Source organism: Equus asinus, chromosome 10 (assembly GCF_041296235.1).
Source record: "Equus asinus isolate D_3611 breed Donkey chromosome 10, EquAss-T2T_v2, whole genome shotgun sequence".
NCBI classification, from domain to species: domain Eukaryota; kingdom Metazoa; phylum Chordata; class Mammalia; order Perissodactyla; family Equidae; genus Equus; species Equus asinus.
The window spans coordinates 108,703,941-108,726,880 of NC_091799.1; the positions used below are offsets into that span (position 1 = coordinate 108,703,941).

General features: G+C 53.0%; 1 protein-coding gene across 6 annotated transcripts in view; it reads right to left on the reverse strand.

The window, feature by feature from the left end:
* Window positions 1–2,244: 2,244 nt before the first annotated feature.
* Window positions 2,245–22,940, reverse strand: part of AHRR (aryl hydrocarbon receptor repressor) — an 81,558-nt gene continuing 60,862 nt past the window's right edge. For all 6 annotated transcript variants that reach the window (XM_044779546.2, XM_070519910.1, XM_070519911.1 and 3 more), the window contains 7 exons: window positions 22,821–22,910; window positions 15,592–15,721; window positions 14,553–14,689; window positions 11,474–11,673; window positions 7,237–7,298; window positions 6,831–6,972; window positions 2,245–5,900 (listed from right to left, as the gene is read on the reverse strand). In XM_044779546.2, coding sequence (XP_044635481.1) covers window positions 4,862–5,900; window positions 6,831–6,972; window positions 7,237–7,298; window positions 11,474–11,673; window positions 14,553–14,689; window positions 15,592–15,721; window positions 22,821–22,910 — 1,800 coding nt within the window. In that variant the 3' untranslated portion in view covers window positions 2,245–4,861. The remainder of the gene's footprint in view (window positions 5,901–6,830; window positions 6,973–7,236; window positions 7,299–11,473; window positions 11,674–14,552; window positions 14,690–15,591; window positions 15,722–22,820; window positions 22,911–22,940) is intronic.

Here is a 22,940-nt window from a genome sequence, read left to right on the forward strand (position 1 = left end):
AAACTCGCCCCTTGGCAGAAGCAAACCAGGAACATGTCTAGAGAGGCCTCCCCACCCTCGGCATCAGTAAAGTGGGGGTGAGGCGGCGTGCTCCTGTGTCCAGAGACCCTTGTCTGTTCTTGGGAGAATAGAGATCTTGATCAGCTCCAACTTAGACTTTGCTAAATGCGCATGTTAATGGTAACCACTGAAGAAATAAAACAGAATTGTAACTTCCAAGCAAATAGGGGAAAGGAACAGAGAGAACACAAGCAATCCCATAGGGACAGTAGGAAGGGAAGAAACATCAAAGGATCATATGTAATGAGAAACCAAAAGAAGAGGTAGAAATGTTTGAATACACCAATTATCAGAACACAGTAAATGGATTTTAAAACAGTGAAAGTTATGTATAAGAAAAACATCTAAAACATAAAGGAACAGGATGGTTAGGTGTGGATGGGGTTTGCATACCGGCCAGTCAGGCCGAGAAAGCTGGTGTGGCAATATTAATATCAGACAAAATGAGCTTTATGTGAAAGGCACTGTCAGAGAGATTTTCTTAAGATGCAAAACATGTAAGCCATAAAGAAAAAGAATGACTATTTGCTATGCTAAAAGTTTAAACTCATCTGATTTTTTAAAAAATCCTTAAATGAAAGACAAGCCACAAACCGAGAGAAAATGCGTAACTGACGAAATGCTGCTATCCTGCATATAAAAAGAACTGCAATAAAAAGTTCAGGAAAGGACAAGCAAGTGCAGGAGGCACAGGAAAGGCTGGAGCTGCACACTTAGGGAAGAAACCAGGCTGGGGGGGTCTGCTGGTGGCTGGCTGGAGTCCTTAGGGGGGTCTTGGGGGCCCTCCTCCCTGCAGCCCACTCAACCTTCAAACCACAGCCCAGGGTCATCCCCACTAGAAGCCTTGGCTGCTGGGCCCACAACCTTGACATCAGGTCTTGGCTCAGATGCTGCCTTCCAGCGCAGCTTTGCTCACAAATCACCACGTGGGCTACCCCCGCCTGGCTAATCTATTTACACAGCACCTGTCCCCTTCGCTAGGCTGCAGAACTTAGGTGGTCTGTGGTCACTTGTCTGCACCCCTTCCCCCATGCACACACGGGGAGAGACCCCACAGAGCTGCCTCACCCATCCACCAGTGAGGACACAGCCAGACGTCTGTGACCCAGAAGTGGAGCTTCACCCAACCATGCCAGCACCCTGATGTCAGACTTCCAGCCGCCAGAAATTTGAGAAATAAATGTCTGTTGTTGCTAAGCTGCCCAGCGTGCAGCACTTTCGTTATAGCAGCCCAAACGTACTGAGACACATGCACAGTGGCAGGACCCCTTTGGAGGATACTTAGGCAGCAGCTAGTGAGCAAAGGTGTATGTGTTGTCAGCATTCTCAGGACTGTCCTCCGTCCTGCAGAAGCACACAGGCGGGTGGGCAGCTGCTGGGTGGGCAGAGGAAGTCTGGAATTGACCCACATGTCTGTCCACAGAGCAGATAAGTGGTGGTAGAGTCATCTGAGGGAGTGAAAACGAGGGATCTCCATGTACAGGTCTCAACACCCATGAGTCTAAAGACTAAAGAGCAAGGATAAGATGGGGAGGGCATGGGGGGAGTAGGGGGCGTGGGGTGCGGGGCAGGGTATGGGGGAAGGCAGGCTAGGCAGGCGGCCACAAGGGCCGGAGCAGCTGGATTAGACCCAGCAGATGGGGGCAGGCTGGCCTGGCCTCCCCTGAGAAGGACACTGGAGTCTGAGGATGCAGAGGAGCCTGGTCAGGGCTGGACCTTCTCAGCAGGGGCAGATCCGAGCTCTGCTCAGGGCACTGACATGTCTTCAGTTTGGGGAGTGCTCTCTGACCAAAGGAAAGGAAAACACCACTTCCTGGGCCTGGGAGGGGTCTCTGTGTGGGCCCTGATGACCCCCTGCCCCTTCCCACACACCTGCCACCAAGTCCTGGGCTGGGTGGGGCTGACCCCTCAGGGTCCCCCACACACACATGGGAACCAGACATCTGCTCCCTACAGGACAGGCCGAGCCTGGGGTGCCCTGAAGGCACCTGGGAGGGTCCCCCAACCCTGAGTGATGGCGGGAGAGGGGCTGGTGGGCAGAGGAGAAAGTGCTGCAGAGCCCACAGCAAGGACGTGGCTGGGTGGGTCTCCCTCCTCCTGTGACTTCCGGCTCCAGCATGTCTATTTTCTCTTTATTACTGCCTGGCGTCTAGTGGTGGAGGACTGTCTCAGAATGTAAATTAACCAACACACACTTCAAAGGAAATAAAGTGACTTCATTTGGAAAATCAAGTAGATGTTTCCATTTATGGTAAATACTATCAACATGTGATTTATTTTACACCAATATTGCAAATTTAATACAAACCACAGTATCAGAAATATATTTGAAAGCTCTTTCTAAAGGCACTGAGAAAACAGTACAAAAAGCTACATTATAGAGTATCCATTTAAAAAATTTCAACATCTGTCTAGATATTGAAAACTTTTTTCTTCCAGAAGAAACTGCAAAAATATAAAATATAATTTGTATTTATCGCCTCCCTTCCATCCCATTCCCACATTATACTTGATTTTAATCTTTTCGGCTATATAGGCAAAAGCTGCAGACCACAGGAACACATAAGCCTGTAATTAGTGCTGATAATGACATTCTAAAGCAGAAATTACCACATCTGCACCTTCTACATCTATCAGCATCCTCCCCATACAACTTCTCAGGAGGGGCATGGGTGTAAAAATCACGAAAGTGCTGATTCAGGGAAGTTTTGATGCTGACCCAGCAGAGGAGGGACCGGGGCTCCAGGACCTGGGCCCTAAGCATGATGGGCATCTCCAAGCAGAGTTGATGTCCAGATGCTGAAGTCCACATCAACAAAGCGTGACTTGCCTGCCCACCAACTATGGCCAGTATGGTGCCCATGGTCCCAGAAGAGTGAGTGCAGAGGGCTGCACTGAGTGTCGGGGAGCAGGCAGCCAGGTGGCACTTGTGGGCAGGGACGGCTGTGTGCTAACCTCACGTGAGGCTCACGCTGGCAGCTCCTCTTTGGTTACACTGGGATCTGGCTATGGTGTGCAAATATGCAGTGACGTCTCAGAGCTCCTTCCTTTCAGTCCCTTGTTTTCCCAGTTACATGTTACATGCATGCAATACTGAGACTCCCAGGTGGAGGTGAACTTAAAGGGCACATGCCCTTGTCCCTGAGGAGGAGGAGTCTACCCCCCAGCACAGGTGGGCCCAGCCACAGGGGCACTTGACCCCAAGAGCTCCCCGCTGCGGCTTCCTTCTGCTTGGGGTGATTTCCATGCCTGGTGCACCCCCTGCACTAATGCACCAGCGGGGTGGGGTCGCCAGGAAGGTGCAGTGCCATCTCTGGGTGGGGACTCTGGGCGACCTCCACTTTTTCTTTTTAAAGATTAGCCCTGAGCCAACATCTGTTGCCAATCTTCTTTTTTTTTTTCTTCTTCTTCTTCTCCCCAAAGCCCCCCAGTACATAGTTGTATATTTTAATCGTGGGTCCTTCTGGTTCTGCTGTGTGGGACGCCACCTCAGCATGGCCTGATCAGTGGTGCTAGGTCTGCACCCAGGATTCGAACCGGCGAAACCCTGGGCTGCCAAAGCGGAGCACGCGAACTTTACCACTCGGCCATGGGGCCGGCCCCTCTGCTTTATGATTTATCCTCTTGTATCTAAATTTCCTACACCAGAAGGTAGTTACCTTTACAACTTTGTTTAAAAACATCACCTGTCTGCCCTGTCTCTAATAATTCTTCCTGAGACGGCGATTGGAATCCTCATTTGAAAAACTGTAGACAGTCAGCAAGAGAGCAAGACAAGTCCGCTTCCTATTTCTTTTCTCCACATTTTGTACTTTTCTATACGCCATGGGTCACTTAACAACACAGAGATGTTCTGAGAAATGCATGGTTAGACGATTTCATCGTTGTGTGAAAATCATAGAGTGACATACACAAACCTAGGCGGTCCAGCCTACTACACACCTAGGCGCCGTGGGACTAATCTTCCTGGACCACCGTCATAGACAGTCCCTCATTGACTGAAACGTCGCTATGCAGCGTGTGACTGCACTTCCAAACCCAGACTCTGTATACTCCAAGTCACACGATGTGCTGAGACAGATTAGCATAAATCATCTTCAGAGGCCCATTAAAAACACCAGAGAAACTTCCAGAAGGAACAGGATATTATCCTGTCAGTTTCCACTCCAAGTATGGCCTCAAACTCCACTGTGGAGTCGTAGAGCACATGTTGCATACTGTAGTGAGTGCAGGACCTGGCGCTGACACCTCTCCTGCCTGGAACTTTCTAGATTCCCTCCATGGATGGGCACATGGTCACCTGTAGCTCAGTGAGTTATGTTCCTAATTTATTGTCTGGGCAGTGGAATACCAAGGGTGTGACTGCTCTCTGAAATCCACTCCATGCAGGCGTCGATCTCCCTTCACAGCCAGGCAGGGAAGCTGGGAGGTGGGTGTGGGGCCCCTGGAAACCACACGGCGGACATGATTGCTGGTCAGCCTGCACTCGCTGCCGCCTCTTGGAGCATGGAGTCCTGCCCACCAGGCCAACACGTCTCACTTTGGCTGCTTTCAGAAAAATTTTAATTCCTTGAAGAGAAATACTATCCTACTTGAACAGACTTAAAACCACTTTGCATTTAAGAACTTCCATGATATTTTACAAAATACAGAATACACTGTTGCATTGCTCCAGATGTAATGGGACTGGACTTGTGCAACTCTGCAGAGTGTTGCTTAAGAGAGGCTCTGGCCTGCACCCCGCCCCGGCTGAGGGGTAAATCTGAGCGTGGACAGACGCCAGTTTTTAGAAATGCCCCTTCTATGGCAGGAAAGTGCACTCAGAGGCCTTGGGCGGCATCAGTGTCGCCAAGCCACTCTTGGGGAACACCCCGGGTGCCCCACCCTGGCTGTGAGGACCCCATGAGGGCGAGTCCAGGGGCTCACGCTTGACGACGGGTGCAGCCCCAGGAGCTCTGCAGTCACAGCCCAGAGTTGGGGGCAGGGGGCCCCGCGCACAGAGGCCGGGCGGGGGCTCCGGCTCAGGAAGTCCATGCATGTGCTCCAGGCAGGCACACTGTGTGGGGTGGAACGGGGCCAGTTCCCTGCTGGGTCTGGAGTGAGCCCCCAGCAGGCCATGCCCCATATGCGGGGTGTAGCAGTGGTGCCTGGGGTCTGGCTCTGACTTCAGGTGCATCCTGGTAGGGAAAGTGACCAGCTGTCTCTTGGCCACCTCACTGGCTCCCAGCCACATGCGGCCTGGGGACACAGAGTAGCCATCTGCTGTATCCTCGGACCCAGAGTCACTCTCCATCTTGATGGGCACATCAAGTGACAACATGGTGTTGCACAGGGCTCCTGGGGGCATCGGCACACCTCGCAACTTGGCATCCTCGGTAGAATAGCCCCCCGCTGCAAGATGCTGTGCTGCGGGCTGAGGGAGCCCATTCTCCAGGCTCCCCTGGGGGAAGGGGCAGCTGGTGGGAGGGTGCCCCTGGCCCTGACCGCGGTCCCGCAAGGCTCTGCTTGTCCGGCTGCCGTAGGCACTGGGGGAATGGTTCGCTGGGTGAGAGCTGGGTGAATTCCTGAAAGCAGTGACGCCACTGGCATGGAGAGTGCCCTGGACGCCCAGGTAGGGCATGCAGGAACCGTGAGGCACAGCACGCACGGAGAACGGATCACGCTTGCTGGGCTCCAGCTTCAGCTGGGTGCTGTCCTGACTGTGTTTCCCTGTTGTCCAATTCAGGTGCTTCCCGGGTGCGGAGGTCTCCAAGTGGCAGTTGTAACTATGTATTTCCTTCTGCCCCCTCGTGCTGGAGGAGCCACTGGACACCCTCCCGAGCTCCTCTGCTCCCCTGTCCCTGCGGAGAGGAGGTGGCCCGTCAGAGCAGGATGGCGATTGGCTGACCTCCTTGGCTGGGGCCTCTAAGGGTGACACAGCTGTACCTGTGAGGCCTGCCATGTGCCATGCTCCATGGCACATGGCCGCCGCTCTCACCTGCCCAGCAGCCCTAGGGTGCCGGTGCCAGCATCCGCCCTTCCTGTAATGACCCTCCCGCAGCCTCCCCACACCGGGCAGGGCTCCAAGGGCCCAGGGGCTAGTGGGGCGCAGAATGTGTGTGCCGTCCACCCTTTCCCAGGGAGGTATCTCTGAGAGGCACAGGCCACATGTCAAGGATCAGACACACTGCTATTAACACTGGGGGGGCGGGGGTCCCGGGTGCAAACAGCCCTGTCAAACTACAGCAGACACAGCCTTTGGCCATCTCTGTGCGCTAAGCCCTGTCAATGGCCATGCTGCCACTGTGCTCAGGACACTGTGTGGCATCAGGGCTGGCACCTGTGGTGATGGAGGAGACAGTGACTGGGAGGGCAGGACAGAGCCCAGCACCTACGTGGCCAGGCCAGTCCTCTGACAGGAGGCCCACTGGTCAGGGAGCCGGCAGAGCCAAGGTGGGGCAGGCAGGGGCCCTGTGGGAGGGGAGGGTGTGAGGTGGAGGGGGTTTCTGAGCAAAGGTGAGTGTGGAGGACAGGAAGGTCACTGAGGGTCCAGGCCACAGGTGAAGGGTGAGCCCAGAGGTCCTGAGAGCCCTGGCTGAAGCCCCCGCTGCCCCAGGCCAGTTCCCAGACATGTAGTGACTACTTCTAGGATGAGAAGCGTGTTTGGGCATGCTCCGCATGTGTCTGCAGGTGTCACTAAGAGGGAGGTTTAGCTGTCATGGTCCAGGCCACCAGACTGGCCACCAGTCACTCTTTTCTTTCTCAACACTGGGCTGTGAGGCGCCACTTACCCTGCGGCTCCCTCAGGGTCAAAGATGAGGTCAGAGCCACCCCTGAGGCACAGGCATGGGGCCCTGGCTGGAACCCGGGCCCAGTGGCCAGCATCGGTCTGTGTCCTGAACACCGAAATGCTGTTTTCCCCATTGCTCCTTCCTGTCAGGATTTAGAGAAACGAAAAGCTGTCGTTGCGTGAACTGAACAGCGTCCTGTTCTCAGGCAATGTGACTCATCGAGTTCCTCAGAAATGCACAGACCAGGGCCCACAGGAACAGGCAGTCAGCCAACAAACGCCAACGCCCTCCAAAAGGGCATTTCCGTGGAATACGCCACGGTTTCCAGGGGCACGGAGAGCCCTCCAAGGGACAGAGACACATCTACCCATTTGAAAAAGATGAGACAGTGAATTTTAAAAAGTACCTGCTAAGTAACTGGGTTTTCCATGCAATTCTGATTCACACAGACTGGTGGTAGCTTTTGCCCTGTGAAGAATAGATAACAGCAAGATAGAGTGTAGATTAAATGTGTGTTGATGGTACAAATTAACAACGTGGCAGGTATTACTGATGATGAGAGCAGAAGACAACCATAACTCACAGTTTTAATTTTTTGTAGATTGTAAAGCCTTTTCTCAGTTACAGATTTGCTGAAAACTCTAATTCATGTAACTTCTCAAGCCAATAAAGGGCTAGTGTATTTGCTTCAGAAGTAGATGTACACAAGGGATGATTTCAGTGCTTTTGTTTTTTTCTGGATGGCCAGAATGAAAATATAGTTGATTCTTGTGATTTGCAGTAGTTATGTTCTGCAAAGTCACCGTGAACACTCAGTGAATATGAACCCTTGCCCCAGGGGAGCGTATGCACACCCCCCCCCCCAAATACACATCTCACAGACCTTATAATCTTAAATCCTAAGGCAACTCATCCTGGTCGATTCTATCATATTTTTCGAAAGAAAAATAGAGGCTCAGAAGGGTTAAATGACTTGCCTGAGGCCAGCCATTGGCGGGTGCAGTAGTGGGATTCAAAGCTCGTCCAGCTGGCCTCAGAGCCAGGGCTTCCTGCACTCACTGCCCTACTGCTCTATCCTCCAGTCACATCTGGAGGAGAGCTGAGACAAAAGGGGCTGAGACAAGAGGGGAGAGAACAGAGACGAGAGATTAGAGAGGAGAACAGAGACTGAGAATAGAGACAAGAGAACAGAGAAGAGAACAGAGGTGAGAGATTAGAGATGAGAGACGAGAACAGAGATGACAGATGAGAGATGAGAATAGAGAGGAGAACACAGATGAGAGATTAGAGATGAGAACAGAGAGGAGAGACTAGAGATGAGAACAGAGAGGAGAGAACAGAGACTGAGAACAGAGAGGAGAGATTAGAGTCAAGAACAGAGACGGGAGACTAGAGATGAGAGAAGCGTGGCAAGAACAGAGACAGAACTGAGACAAGAGGATGGCGCATCGCCCTCAGCTGGGAACATGAGCATCCATCCAGTGGCTCAAATTTTTGCCACGACGTGCATGTCTAGGATTGGCTGCAACAGCCCCTGGGTGTTGATGTTAGAACACACATAAATTTTAGCGAGTAGGAAGGTTCACACATACATATTCTGTGAACAGTTAGAAGTGAAAGACACGTCCCCACATCCCTTCAGGAAAAGTTGTGGAGGACGTGTCTGAGGGATGACCGTGGGCCTTCTAGAGCAGCCTCTCAGGGCATCTTCTCTGGGTTTGCCTCTTACGCCATCTCCAAGCTCAGAGGTGAAGGCCACGTATGTGCTCAAAGTTGGCTTATGAATCCGGCTCAGAGCAGGAGGTAATTCCAAAAAAAAACTAGGAAGCTGAGAGAAGTGATTTGCTCCTTTCTCAAAATGTTGGGTGGGAGCCAGCATTCTCTGCTGGGGCTTTGTCTTCCCCTCTGAGTTTCAGTACCACTCTGGACAGTATGTCTGCACTGACTGAGCTCTCATTACACGTGCCAGCTTCACATCCCTTGCTGCACTGGTCCTCGCCAGCCATCCCAGGTGGGCAGATCTGCCTACAGAGGAGTAGGGTGACCCAGAACCCACACCTGCGGCCCCCACGCCTGAGCGCCTGTGCAGCCAGCCTGCACTTTCCCGAACGGGCACCAGGGGGCAGCAGGACCCCTCAGAAAAGAGATGGGAGGGGAGCGTGTTCCTCTACCTTGTTTGTAGAGCTGGAAACAATACAGAAAAGAGAAATCTCCTCCTGTGAGTTTCAATTACAATTATTAAGCCAAAACAGCTTAAAAATACAGAAAACTCTGCGACAGTAAATGCAGATGGAGAGTGTTTCAGGGGATGAGGGCGTGAGTCCCGGTGGCGAGACCCAGGTGCGGAGGGCTCGCCCGGCAGGCAGCTGACGTCACAGTGAACTCTGCAGGAGTGGGCTGGCCCCGCGCAATGACCTCCTCGCTCTGCACACCTTCACATTGATCACTTGCTTTCTCTCTTGTTTTTATAGTTTTTTCCCTTGAGTATTCTGCTTTCCCTCCCTTATATTTTATGACATTTTATATTTTTAAAAATGAGGCATATATATTTAATTTTAAAATGCTCCAGAAAACTGCTGTCCTAGCACGCTAGCCTGGTCAGGGCACCCAGAGGACAGCCTGGGCCTCCCTCCCTGCACACGGCGAGACTGTCAGTGGGGGGGGGGGGGGTGCCTATGCCACCAAGGCAGCGGCTCCACCTGCAGACCTGAGGCAACCATGTCATCAGGAGCAGAAACAGGAGCAAGCATCTCAAGAACCCAGAGCACAGTATAGAAGCGGCTGTTGTCAGGTTTTCTAATTGTCTGAATGGTCAGCTTGAGGACATCAACAGTGAATCGTGGCCACTGAAGAGGAATGGACACTCACACCCACCAGACAGGAGGGGCCTGCAGGTGGCCTCTGGGGACTGCAGAGAGAAGACTGGGGCCCTTCCTCCCCTCCCAGTGTCACCGTGTACAAGGTGCGCAGGAATTCCCTAGACTAGGTCACAGAGCCCTCATATTCCTTATGGACAGGCCCCCATTTGGGGTATCAGGCTGTCAGCAGGTGTGTAACCAGGACCCTTCCACAGAACTCAGGGCTAAGAAGTGGGTCCTGGTGGACGTGATGTTCCCACTGATGGTGCGAGTGAGAACACAGAAGCACCTACACTGAACTGAAGGGACAGGCAGAGGGAGGGGAAGCAAGTATGTGGGATCCTGTTGAGTCCCAGATCTAAAACCCACAGTCAAGACCGGAGGCTGGGGCTGTCACAGACAAAGGGGCAGGCTGGCTCGGCCCAGCCCCCGCTCTGCGCTCAGACCCCCATCCCATCTGATGGTGGTTTAGGCAGATGGCACCGCCCTGGAGGAGGCACGGGGAGCCCAAAGCCCAGACATTTCCAGGTCAGGGAGGGCAGAAAGGGGTGCGTTGTGCGCTCGCCTCCTGAAAGGGCCCAACAAGGCAGTAACCCAGGAGGCAGCACTGGTGGAGGCTTTCCTGGCAAGCAGGAGGCAGGAGAGGGGGACAGGCGTTCCCAAAGGAGATGCCAGGCCTGCGCGTTCCCTGGGCGAGCCGAGATGCCCTGCGTCAAAAGGCATGATGCAAACTCATGTGACTGCACTCTGTGAGTGAAGGAAGCCTACTGTGGGTCACAGGTGGCTGGGGGGACACCCGACAGGCACTTGGGGCAGAAGGAGTGAGAAGGACAGTGCTGAGAAGGCTCCCTCTTGGAGAGTGCCCCCTGGCCCTCGGAGGGGACTCTGCTGGTGTAGCTGGAAAGCTGTGCTGCTCTGAGCTCTCTGTTTCAAGCCCTGTTGGGTCTTGGCTGAGGCCCCCTGGAGCCCATGAGCTGGAGGCAGGGCCCAGTGGGGATGCTCCTCTGCAGCTGCTGGCTCGGCTGAGCTCCACTGTGGGGACAGTCACTAAGGGACAGAAAAGTGGCTCGGGGACTCAGGGGTCTTTTGACAGCCTGCACCTGTGACCCATGTGGGGAAGGCGTCTTGCACATTCCACTGGGGGAGACGAAAGTCACATCTCAGGCCTCCCCACCTCCCTTCTCCCCGGGTCTCACTCACAAGGTGTCTTTCCACACAGTTGGAAAACATGGTTTACATACGCACAACATCTTAAATCGTTCCCAAGAGACTGATTTGTGCAACACAGATCTGACCATGCCAAGAAACCACAGACATGAGTCACCCAGGAAACTCAGTGCAAGATGACCCACTACCGAAAAGCTGAGGGTACTCTGCATGGGCAGTGGGGCAGCCGTGCTGGGTCCCCGCCATCTGGGGACGTCCGTCTCTGGCCTTTGTCCCAGTGGTGAGTGCTGTGTGTGAGGGTGGGACAGCAAAGAGAAGAGGCTGCGGCCCCTGGACTCGCATCCCCCACAGTGGACATGGGCTCAGGGCGCTCACTTTGAGACCGTAACTGGAGGATTTAGGAACAAGCGGTGCAGGCGGTGTTTGGTGCCACACTTCACAAATATTAGTTTAGAAGCATTTCTTCCTTCTAATAGTTGTTTCCTACATAATGTACCAGCTTTACAACACCAAGCTTCTCATTTTATTGCTTGTGGAATAGACAGAAATGCTCAGTGTCGAGACGCTCTGTTTCAAGAACCCGTGGTGAGTGCAGCTGCCCAGGGGGCCCTTACTCACTTTGTGTCCATTGTTGCTGAGATGTCCACCCTGTGCTTCGCCCTCAAAAACGCACTCTTCATTTTCATCTCTGCCACGGAAGGCAGGAGCACAGGTACCACGATGCAGAAGAGGGAGAGTCGTGGGGGCAGGACGGTCCCCGAGGGTGCCTTCCTTTTCTGTCCAAACAGGAATTGCAGTTTTCCTTGAAACTGCATCGTCTGGTGTTTTAAAGACAGAAATGAAAGCAGGTTCACAGAGCGAATTAGCAACACTGTCAAAGGACAGGAAACTCGAATTCTCAGGGATAGAAGCAGAGTCTTATCCTGAGTCTCTAAGGAGACACGAACGAACACTTCTTCCATACTTCGCCTCCTTGGGACATGTACTCTCCCAGGCCTTCAGAATCATTCCCGGGCTCCTCTGGAGTCTGTGTAATATTGTTTAACTGACAAGCATGTTCTCATGTGGGCACTTACGGGTGTGTGGGTGTGTGAGCTGACCCTTACACAGTAGGCGTGAATGTACATCAACCAGGGCTGTCACTGACCTGTGGCAGAGCCATCAGCCAGCCCCCGGGGAGGATTTGCTGGAGTAGATAATCTCTGAGGATGGTTCCAGCTTTAACCCTCCATTTCCAAGTCATCATCCCTTCATTCATGATCATAAGACTTAACACACAACCTGATTTTGTTTAGAATATCTAGCAAGAGTTAAAAAGCCAGCAAGCAACTTAGGAGTTTGTGATAAAAGAAAATAAAAGATCTCTCTGCAATGGAAAAGCTAATCCTAACTGAGTTAGTTACTAAGTGTCTTCAAGGAAGAATGACTCCACAACGTGACCCCACTCTCTCCATATCCTAATCCCATCCATCCATCTGTCCATTCATGCTCCCATCCATCTATCCTCCTAACCATCCACCCCTCCATCCATCCATTTATCCTGCTGTCCATCTATCCATCCATCCATCCATCCCTCCATCCATCCTGCCCTCCATCTATCCATCCATCCCTCCATCCATCCATTTATCCTGCTGTCCATCTATCCATCCATCCATCCATCCCTCCATCTATCCTGCCCTCCATCTATCCATCCATCTCTCCATCCATCCATCCTCCCATCCATCCCTCCATCCATCTATCGATCTATCCTCCCATCCATCCATCTCTCCATCCCTCCATCCCTCCATCCATCCCTCCATCCTCCCATCCATCCATCCATCCCTCCATCCATCTATCAATCTATCCTCCCATCCATCCATCTCTCCATCCCTCCATCCATCCCTCCATCCTCCCATCCATCCATCCATCCCTCCATCCATCTATCGATCTATCCTCCCATCCATCCATCTCTCCATCCCTCCATCCATCTATCGATCTATCCTCCCATCCATCCATCTCTCCATCCCTCCATCCATCCCTCCATCCATCCCTCCATCCATCCATCCTCCCATCCATCCCTCCATCCATCTATCGATCTATCCTCCCATCCATCCATCTCTTCATCCCTCCATCCATCCCTCCATCCATCCCTCCATCCTCCCATCCATCCATCTATCCCTCCATCCTCCCATCCATCCATCCCTCCCTCCATCCCTCCCTCCTCCCATCCATCCCTCCATCCACTATCCATCCATCCATCTGTCCATCCATCTATCCTTCCATCCACCTACCCATCCATCTGTCCATCTCTCCATTTGTCTCTGGATTTATTGAACGAAGAAACACTCACAAAGCACCCAGTCACCAGCTTGGTGTGGTGGATTCAAAGCAGTGGTGTACTGGGATATGTTTAAGATCCAACTCTCCAGAGACAAAAGCCCTCACTTCCAGTGTTTACCAATTTCTTTGGTGTAAACATTCCCACCATGGCTGATTTCAAGCTACTAACCTAATGCCAACCAGACCTCCAAGACCCTGAAATTCTAACACTGGGCTGTCGTGCATCTTGTGCAGACTGTGGGGACAGGGTGGCTTTCACACAGCCACGGGGTAGAGCTGGGAAGAGCCCAGGAGTTGTGCAAATGTTGCATTACACACTGGCCTGTTCTCAGCACACTCATCTTGGGTGCCAGAGCCCTTTCATGCGTGTGCAGTGAAATAAGACGGACACTTTTCAAACTAATTTCTTTTGTTTGTTTCCTCTACTCAGTGCTTTGTTTTACAATCTCCTGCCAAACACCAAACATCAGGGGTTCGTCCCTCCAGGGGACCCACAGCCCAGGTGGGGAGATGGACCCCCCAGAAGGCCCCAAAGTGGAGTGGGGGTGATGGACCCTCAGAGGACCCCAAAGTCAAGGTGGATGAGACAGACCGCCAGGGGCCCACAGCCTAGGTGGGGCTGGGGAGGAGCGAGTGGTGGTCGTGGGAGTGGGGCACCTCTACACACATCCATGATGGGCCAGAAGCTGAGCCCAAAGGCCCAAGAGTCCTGGGGCCAGAGGGTCAGGTGTTGCATTACTGCCACAAGGATGGGGGCATAGGGGCTGCTGGGAGAGCTGTAACCCAGGAGACTCTGCGGACAGGCTGGGGAGGGGGGTGGCAGAGGTTCTGGAGAAGGATACAGGCATTGGGGTCTGCAAGGTGGGCGGAGGGCTGAGGTGGGCTGGGGGCTCTGTTTTGTTGTACTGAGGAGGATGGCTCCTCCTTCCCCTCCTCCCTTTCAGTGAGGTGCTGGGAGAGGAAATGGCCAAACAAGAGACTGGAAACCCCAGGTATCTATTTGCAAGAGAAGAGATTAAAACCAAAACGCCTGGCAGAGACATATTCTCAGATCTGAGGCTCTCCTGATCCTCAGTCCTGGGTGGGCTCCATGTGCAGGATGTGGGGTGCACCAGGAATAGGTTCTAAAGGTACAACTGAATGTGAATAACCCACCACAGTATAAACTACTGCAGATTTTAACTATGTCGTCTTGTCCTGTCATCTGTCCATCCCAGACCTCACATTCCGCTGTCCTCTCGTCCCGCTCAGCCCTGCTGTACAAGGACGAGGTGAGCGCCTCCTAGCCCTCCCTGGTCCCTGTATTCCTTCTGCACCAGGCGGAGTGCAGGAACACATCCCAGACGTCAGGGATCCCCCGCCCGACCCACTCACTCACCAGGAAGCCCGAGGTGCTGTCCAGCAGGCAGCGCACGCGGCAGACGAAGCAGCGGGTCAGGAAGGCCGAGTACTCTGTGGGCGAACCCGCACCCCCCTCCTGGGCCCTGAGCAGCCTTCCCAGGACGGCGTCCTCTCCTGCCCAGGTGGGCACAGGCAGCCATGTGGCCGGGAGGCGAGACGGAGAGAAACCATAAAGACACTCTGATAAGTGTGTCGTACGTGTAACAGCAAGCGGTGAGCACATCACACACACACAACACACGCCCGTGCCACATGCCCACGGGCACACAGCTGGCATTTCTCCCTGCCCCCCGCCTCTCCTCCACCCCCGCAGAGACCATTTGTCTTCACTGTCCTTTGCCCTTAAAAACGTCCTTTTAGGAGAGTTCATGTATGATGATGGATCAGTTGTTTAGTGTTGCTGGTTTGAGTTTTATAAAACGCTGCTGTGTCGGCACCAGGGGTTTCTTTTTTCACTCAACTTTAGGGGTAAGTCGTGCTGTTGTGTGAGGCTATGCTGTAAACTTTTTTGACTTGTTTACAACTTCTGGGGAGACATGTGAGAGGATCGACTCTTCCTGCAAGGGACGCCCGTGGACAGCACCCCATCCCCTCACAGCCCGATGTCCTGTCCCCTCGCACTCCCATCCCCCATGGAGCTGCGCCTGTGGAGCGTGTCTGGGGGTGCTTTGCAGGCAGTCTTGCCCAGAACGGGCAACGTCTCTGAACAGACAACAATCTTTTGGGGCTTTTTTCACATAAATCTAACAGAGCCAAAGGAATTTCCTGGAAGATGTGCGTCTTGGGGGGCAGTTTGCAAACCAAGAGACAAGTATTGCTGCTTCTTGGCGAGGTGGTCTCACGCCTCACAGAGCAGAGAAGCAGCCAGGGAGGCGCGTAGGGGCGCACTGGAGATGGCGGGGGCATGTGGGAGGAGGTCCATGAGGACGGGTCGTCACTGCACTCAGTGTGAAAGGAAGGGAGGAAGAGAAAGCACCATGCAGTCACACAAAGTGCCACGCCTCAGTTGGACCCACCTGTCTCCGAGCACAGCGGCTGCCCACACACCACCTGGGGAGGGTCCATGGCCCAGTGCAGCTGCCGGCAGAAGTCCTGACGGTCATCCACGTGGATGTAGTCGTAGATGTTTTGGTGCATCACGTCCGTCTGAAACATTGCAAAAGTCATTTCAGCTCTAAGTGAATTTTCACATTTTATTCCAGTGATCAATAACCACAAAGTGTCTCATCCATCTGTCAAAAGCAAGCCACAGCCAAGGAGAGAAGGTCTGTGGAAGGACAGGAGTGTGGCCTCGAGACACTCCCTCCTGGGAGGATGTCCACGCAGCCTGGAACACCAGGTGTCCAACGCACGAGGTGCAGAGCCGGGCATGCTGCTGGTGCCTGACCTCCCACCCACCCGGCAGGCAGAGCCCTCGGGCAGTGCAGGCGGCTCAGACACCAAACGCCTTCTGGGGCCAAGATACTTCTTCTCCAAACATCTCCAAACTGACGACCCTCCACGACTCGGAGAATTCGTCAAGTTGTGTGTCAGCCCCCGCGTTATACTTGAATCACAGTTCACTGGAAAGGCACCCCTCTGAGGTGAGGTGGGAGCCACCAGGTGAGACGAGAGTCCCCAATGAGGCGAGAGCCTGGCCAGTGCCCCTGGCCAATGACTTCCTTCTCCCAAGCACCTCTGGCCTGGCCAGTGCCCCTCCAGGATGCTGCAAGGACTCACCAGTCCACAGCCCTCTCTCTGGTCCTCTTCCTCCCACCTGTTCAGGTCCCAAATGCCAAGGCCGATGCTCATGGCACCAGGTCCACACTGGAAAGCTGAGTCTGGGGCACAGAGCCACACCCACGGGCTACAGAGACCAGCTTCAGTGGAACACAACTGTGGTTACTGTCGGTAAAAACCGTCCTCAGTGTGTTGATGAATGAGGAGGCCCTGCACCCCTCCCCGCGACCTCCTCTAGTGAAGAGTGCTACTCACGACCCGCAGGGAGCCCAGCCTGAGAACACTTGATGAACCCGCCAGGTGGTCGGCCACTTCTCCAGAACCGAAGGCTTCTCCTTGAAACCTTTCTAGTTCCCATGATTTCCCAACCGGATCATTACAATAACTTAGTAGAGGGAAATTCCTGAAGAATCAAGACTTTGGAAACAGGGCTATCTTTCAAGAAGGTAACCAGTAAACTGGCCCAGAGTGGGTGAGATCCACCCTCATTGTTGCCCGTAACTCTGTGGCTAAGGCCCCTTGGGATCCCTGAGGGTCAAACAAGATGCAGCCTCAGGAAGGTAGAGCAGGGATGTCACCACAGCTCCAAGGGCAGACTCTCATCACCTGTGTGCCCACAGCCCAAGGAGACATGTCTTCACCGAGAGGAGTGGACACAGGTCAGCAGGGGTTGTTGCCCTTGGTCAATGTTGTCCAGGGCCAGGGTCTCTGGATGTGCACGTGGGGCCAACGGGCAGAGACCAGCTCGCAGTGCAAGTGAACGTATCAGGCCTTCCTTCCAGCCCAAGACCCACCGGCTCCGCCTCACCTGGTGGTTCTCACCTCAGCTGGTGGTTCTTCTCTCACCTGATGGTTCTCATCTCACCGGGCAGGCAGCTCTTGCCTCACCTGGCGGCTCCCGTCTTACCTGGCAACTCTACGATCACAGTGCACTTCCCATAGCAATGCTTTCTTAATAAACTTTCGTGATTCAGGCATAATGTGTAGGCTGAAAAGTGCCCAAGTCCTACACACACAGCCTGACGATTTCCCCATGTGAACACCACCCAGTCAGGAACCAGGACACCACAGCATCTCAGAGCCCCTTCCCCACCTCCTCCCTAGAGGTGGTGGTGGTGCAGGCTGGTTCTGCACCTGAATGCAGCGCTGTGCTCTCTGGTGTCTGTCTCGTCTGCTCAGCATCACAACGGTGACACTCACATTGCGTGTGTGGCGGCCTTCCACTCCTGTTGTTGATGGTATTTCATTGTGAATGTCCCATGACTGATCAGCCCACTCTACTGCTCATAGCTGTCTGGGCGTCTCCCATCTGAGCCCGTTACAAAGGCTGCCACTGTGTCTGAGTGCACTTCTGTGCGTACACACCCAGGAGTGGAATTTCTGGGTCACGGGGTCGCAGATTCAGCTTTAGAAGATAACATCAGTTTTCCAAAGTTGTGTGCGAATACACACACCTGCTGTGGCTGTGTACAAAATTTCCAGTTGCTTCTCGTTCTGGCCAACCTTTGGCATTTTCAGCTTTTTTCAATTGAGCCACTGTGGGGATGTGTTGTGGTTTCTTACTATGGTTTTAATTTGCACATCATGAAGACTAATAAAATTGAGCATCTTCTCAGATATTTATTGGTATTTAAATGCAAGTGAGTGTGCACGTACATGTCGTGTGTGTGCATCTGTGGCCTATTTGTGATTTTTCACAAATTTCCAGTGAGATTTTTGCCAATCTGTCAGTGTTCCTTCTCTGTTCTGGACATGAGCGCTTTATTGGGTGTACCCGTTGCGAACATCCTCCCTCCCTGGCTGGCCTCTCTGCTCTCTTAGTGGGTCTAACACAGTCTGATTCTTCAATCCTTCCATGTGGATGAGGTTTTTGTCCTGTCTAAGAAATCTTTCCTCATAGTTCTCCTAACTCTGCCCTGTTATCATCTAGAAACTTCTACCGTCCACCTCATAGCTACTGCATGGCATAAGGTAAGAGTCAAGCTTCATTTCCTCCCACGTGGATCTGTTCTGCCCTGCGGCATTTCCTGAAAGACCCCACAGCCCCCAGTCCAGCAGGGCCAGCTGAACCACATACTCCACATCTATGCGTGTGCGTCTGCCCTGAATCCAGTTGTCTCCTGGGTCTGCGGTCCACCCTTGCAGTGATCCCACCACGTTGTAACTGCTAGTTTCACAGGAAGCCTTGTCTCTGGAACCCTAAGTCCCCTAGTAACCATCACTCCTGCTCCCCGGCTCCCCCGACCGGCTTACTCTGCATTCTCAATTCACTTGTCAATTTCCACCGAGAAGCTGCTCAGTTTTCATGGTAATATCATTAATTCTGTAGCTTGATCTGACATCTTTATAATAATAATATTGAGTCCTCCAATCCATGAATAGGGCCTATCCTTCAATTTATCTGAATCTTCTTTCGTTTCTTTGAATAATGTTTTATATTTTCTCTGTGGAGTTCTGGCATATCACCGGTTGAATGCGTTACTGAGAATCCGGGGTGTTTCCATCCTGTTGTAGACGGCATTTTCCCCTCAACGGTTTTGACCAAAGGAAAAGACTGTGCTGACTCTGAGCACTGGGGAGTCATAGTTCTCACAGTAAACTAATGAACAGGCACCCTGACTCACATCCTTCTCTCGCGAGCGTTAACAGGTGACCCAGGCGTTGCCGAGCCCCGGAGGGTGGTGAGTGGCCAACGGGCTTCCCTGGTCACCCTGTCCATCATCCCCATACACCTTCGTCAATTAACGAAAGGGACGCGTGGGGTTAGTATGCATGGTGCGCGTCTGCGGCTTAACCAGAACAAGAGACAGACGAGCCTGGAGGGGGCAATAAAAACTGTAAAAGTGGGGCCGGCCCGGTGGTGCAGCGGTTAAGTTCAGTTCGCCTGTTCCTCTTCTCGGCGGCCGAGGGTTCGCCGGTTTGGATCCCGGGTGCGGACATGGCACTGCTTGGCAAAAAGCCATGGGAGGCATCCCACGTATAAAGTAGAGGAAGATGGGCACAGATGTTAGCTCAGGGCCAGCCTTCCTCAGAAAAAAGAGGAGGATTGGCAGCAGTTAGCTCAGGACTGATCTTCCTCAAAGAAAAAAAAAAAAACACCTCGAAAAGCACTTCTGACTAAGGCAAACTTGGAGATGTATTAAATGTGAATATTTTTCAGGTTGAAGAAACAAAGTTCTGGAGTGTAATAATTAGTGTGGCCCGTATGACCGCCCTCAGTCTTTCTTAACCTCCTAGAGTCTGATTCCTGCAGAGCAAGGTCAAGAGAAATAAATAGTGGGAAAAATTCGAGAAGGAGGGGAGAGAATAATATAACAATTCCTCAAACACTTCAAAAGCAAACACGGCGTCCATCAAGTAAAGCCAATCTTTATTTTAGCTCTACACCATCATTTATGGAGTTCAGACAGCAGCATTACCAAGTTTAACAAGCTGCTCGACCCAGCAGCTACGGGCCCCCCGTGCAGAGCATGCACCTGCTGCCCGACCCGTGGGATTCACAACTGCCCCAACACAGGACAACTCCCTGAGATGCTCACCTTTGAGAGAAAGGATGACTCTTGAATCAATAAATGTCAGTGACAACTACAATACACACCTATAGCCCATCTATTCATCGCAAGGAGCACTGGGCTTGCAGACGATGACAGTAGTCACGCTGTGGTTCACTGTGGTCACAGGGAAACAGCGGGCTCCTGACCTTCTGTGAAGCCTCTGCACAAGAAGCCAGAGCAGCACAGAGCTGCTCTAATATCTCCATGAAATATTTTGCATAAACCAGTGGCAATGTCTGATTTAATTTCATTTGGGAACAATTTCCTTATAATAAAAGGCAAAACTTTATTTTACTTCTACCACTTGGAGGGAAATAACCAAATTCCAAGAAAACAAAAGCCCAATTAGCAAGTTCAGACCTGGACTCAAAGTTGCTCTGCAGGGCACCTGCACTGACCACTGAAGCCAAACCCTGCGGTGAGACCTCTGAGTTACAGTAGACAGCCCTGGGACTGTCTGGAGAACTCATTGGGCAACTCAGGACACAGTGACTGAAACTAAAAGAAATTCTGAGCACGTGAAGGCAGACCAAACTGCATGTCTTTAGATTCAGGCCCTGCACGCACCACCAAGGAGAGGAAGCCAAAGCTTCACCATTTAGGGGCTGGGGTCGCATGGTGTCCGCATCCTGGTGCTGTCCACCAGCAGGGTCTTAGGGATGATGACTCATTCCCATTCTCCCAAGACCCGGCATCTTCAGGAGTCAGACACGGTGGCAGAGCTCCTGGCCTCACATGCTGTCAGGAGCAGCCAAGGGGAGAAATGCCTTGGGCAGCCACCCCTGAGACAGCCTGGTGGTAGAGATGTGTCACAGGCGCAACACCCTCCCAAACGCTCTGCACGTTCAGGGACCCACAACGTCCCAGCAGCAGCCTCGGAGGCGGACACTTCTGTTGTCCCATCAGTGAAGGAAAATGAGGCTCAGCGCGGTCACCTAACTGCTGAGACAGAGCCGAGGCTGGACTGTGTAGTCTGAGGCGGCAGCCCTGGGGCGAGGCTCTGTGGAGGTCACGCCCACCACTCGATTCACTCACCATCACTGGCCCCATCCCGTGGGGTCCTCCACCAGGGCCACACCTCAATGGCTGCAGGTGCCAACTCAGGCCAGGTGATCAGCTGCAGCTAGATGCTTTGGGTACGGTGGACGGCCAAAGGACTGTCCCAGGGCCAGTGACAGGAAAGAAGCCTGGTCAGGACAGGGTGTGGCAGTCATCCTGCCCTTGGGTTCACAGGTAGGAAAGTAAACTTAGAGGTGGGTGTCAGAGGAAGTGCTTCTCAGAATCACCTGCAGAGTGACAGCTACTTCAGTTTTGGAAACGATTCAAAATGATGGTTTTCAGTGGGGCCAGCCCCATGGCCTAGTGGCTGAGCCTGCATGCTCCACTCTGGCAGCCCGGGTTCAGTTCCTGGGCACAGACCTACACTGCTCATTGGCAGCCGTGCTGTAGCGGCATCCCACATACAGAATAGAGGAAGGTGGGCACAGATGCTAGCTCAGGGACAATCTTCCTCAAAAAAAAAGGTGGTTTTCATGGAAATTAGATCAGAGGCTTCGCCAGCCTCAGGGGCCGGAAGCAGACTAGAATGTCCACAACGCATCAGGATCCACGTACTCCAGTCTGGGCTTCCACCACCGTCGCTTCCGGGCACCCCTTGGTTTTCATTATAAACTCCACGTGTTGCCTCTCGGATCCAAACCCCCTTTCATCGCTTGGCTCTGACCCCAGGTCCTGCGAACAGTTCCCCTCTGCCAGCAAAGGTCCCGGGGCCCTGCAGGCAGCAGGTGAGTCCCCTCGAGTGTCGGCCGCATCAGGGGCAGCTCCCAGTGACCTCCCCCAGTCTCGCCAACGTCCCCAGGGGTGGTTTCCTCCTGGCCAGCATGACACTACTTGTGCCAATGTCGGGTGGGGGTCTCCAAAACGTGTTCCCTGCTGGGCGCCCAGCCTCAGTCCCACCGGCACTGCCTCCCCCGCTAAGTCTGCACCCCTTTATTGTTAATCCCATGTTACTAGTTAACAATTCTTTATACTAAACTTAGATTAATTCTTTATATTAAACTGTTCAAAGCACTGCACAGTTTCTGCCTCCAGACGGGACCCTGACTGACACACAGTTTTCTTCTTTCTCAGAGTGCTATTTTGTTCTTTCTCAAATCCGCCTGTTGAGGGTCTCAGATTCTTCAGGGAGAGCGCACTCTGTTAGGGCTTAGGCTTCCTGTGCGTCTGTAACTTTGTGTTGTGAGCTCCTCTTCAGAGTGGATACTTCCATGGGGTGGCTTGTGGTGGTGCAGCTAAGGGTCACATGCCCCAGCGACCTCATCGTCCACGACCAGTTTAAACTCCAGGCTCAGGAGGCTGCAGTCTGCAGTTGGCAAACTCAGATCTGGGTTTCAGACTCAAGCTCTGTGTTTCTCACAGGAGTCTTCTCCTTCCCAGAGCCGGCAGAGAAGCCCGTCTCCTCTCCCGGGCCCTGGGTGGGACTTTCACACCTTTTCTTGGAGGAGCCGCCCTTCTAGGATCCCAGGGTGAGATGGGCCCCAACCTCTGCCTCCGCCTCAACGTCTAGAATCACCCGACCTGGGCTGGCCTGGGGCAGCACTCCCAGCGAATTACCTGCATGCGAAGAAGGGCATTTCCAGAACACACAACTGTCCTGAATGTATCATGCGTCTGGGGCTGAAGAACCGACACTGAGGGTGAGGAGAGGTCCACCCCCAGTGCCAATCGGCCATGTACCACGTGTGGAGCGCCAGGCCGTGCCACAGCCAGCACAGTCGCTGCCCTCACTCTCAGGACACCTGGGCCTCTCGCTGTGACTCCGAGCCCCAGACACAGCTGGGTGTGGAATCTTTGTCTGATAAAAGCTCCGTGATAAGAAAAGCTTGATTTTAGAGATGTTTCAAACCTCGAAGACAATACGTGTTTACAAGGTGACAGAAGCTAACGTGCAGCAGATCAAAAGCTGCGTTTACCTGGTGGAAGCCCAGATAGTCCATGATGGTTGCTGATGCGTAGAATATCATGCCTTCCGCGCTCACGACCAGAGCGAAGCCATGGAGGGACTGGAAGAGACAAAAAGTTGAGTTGGCTCC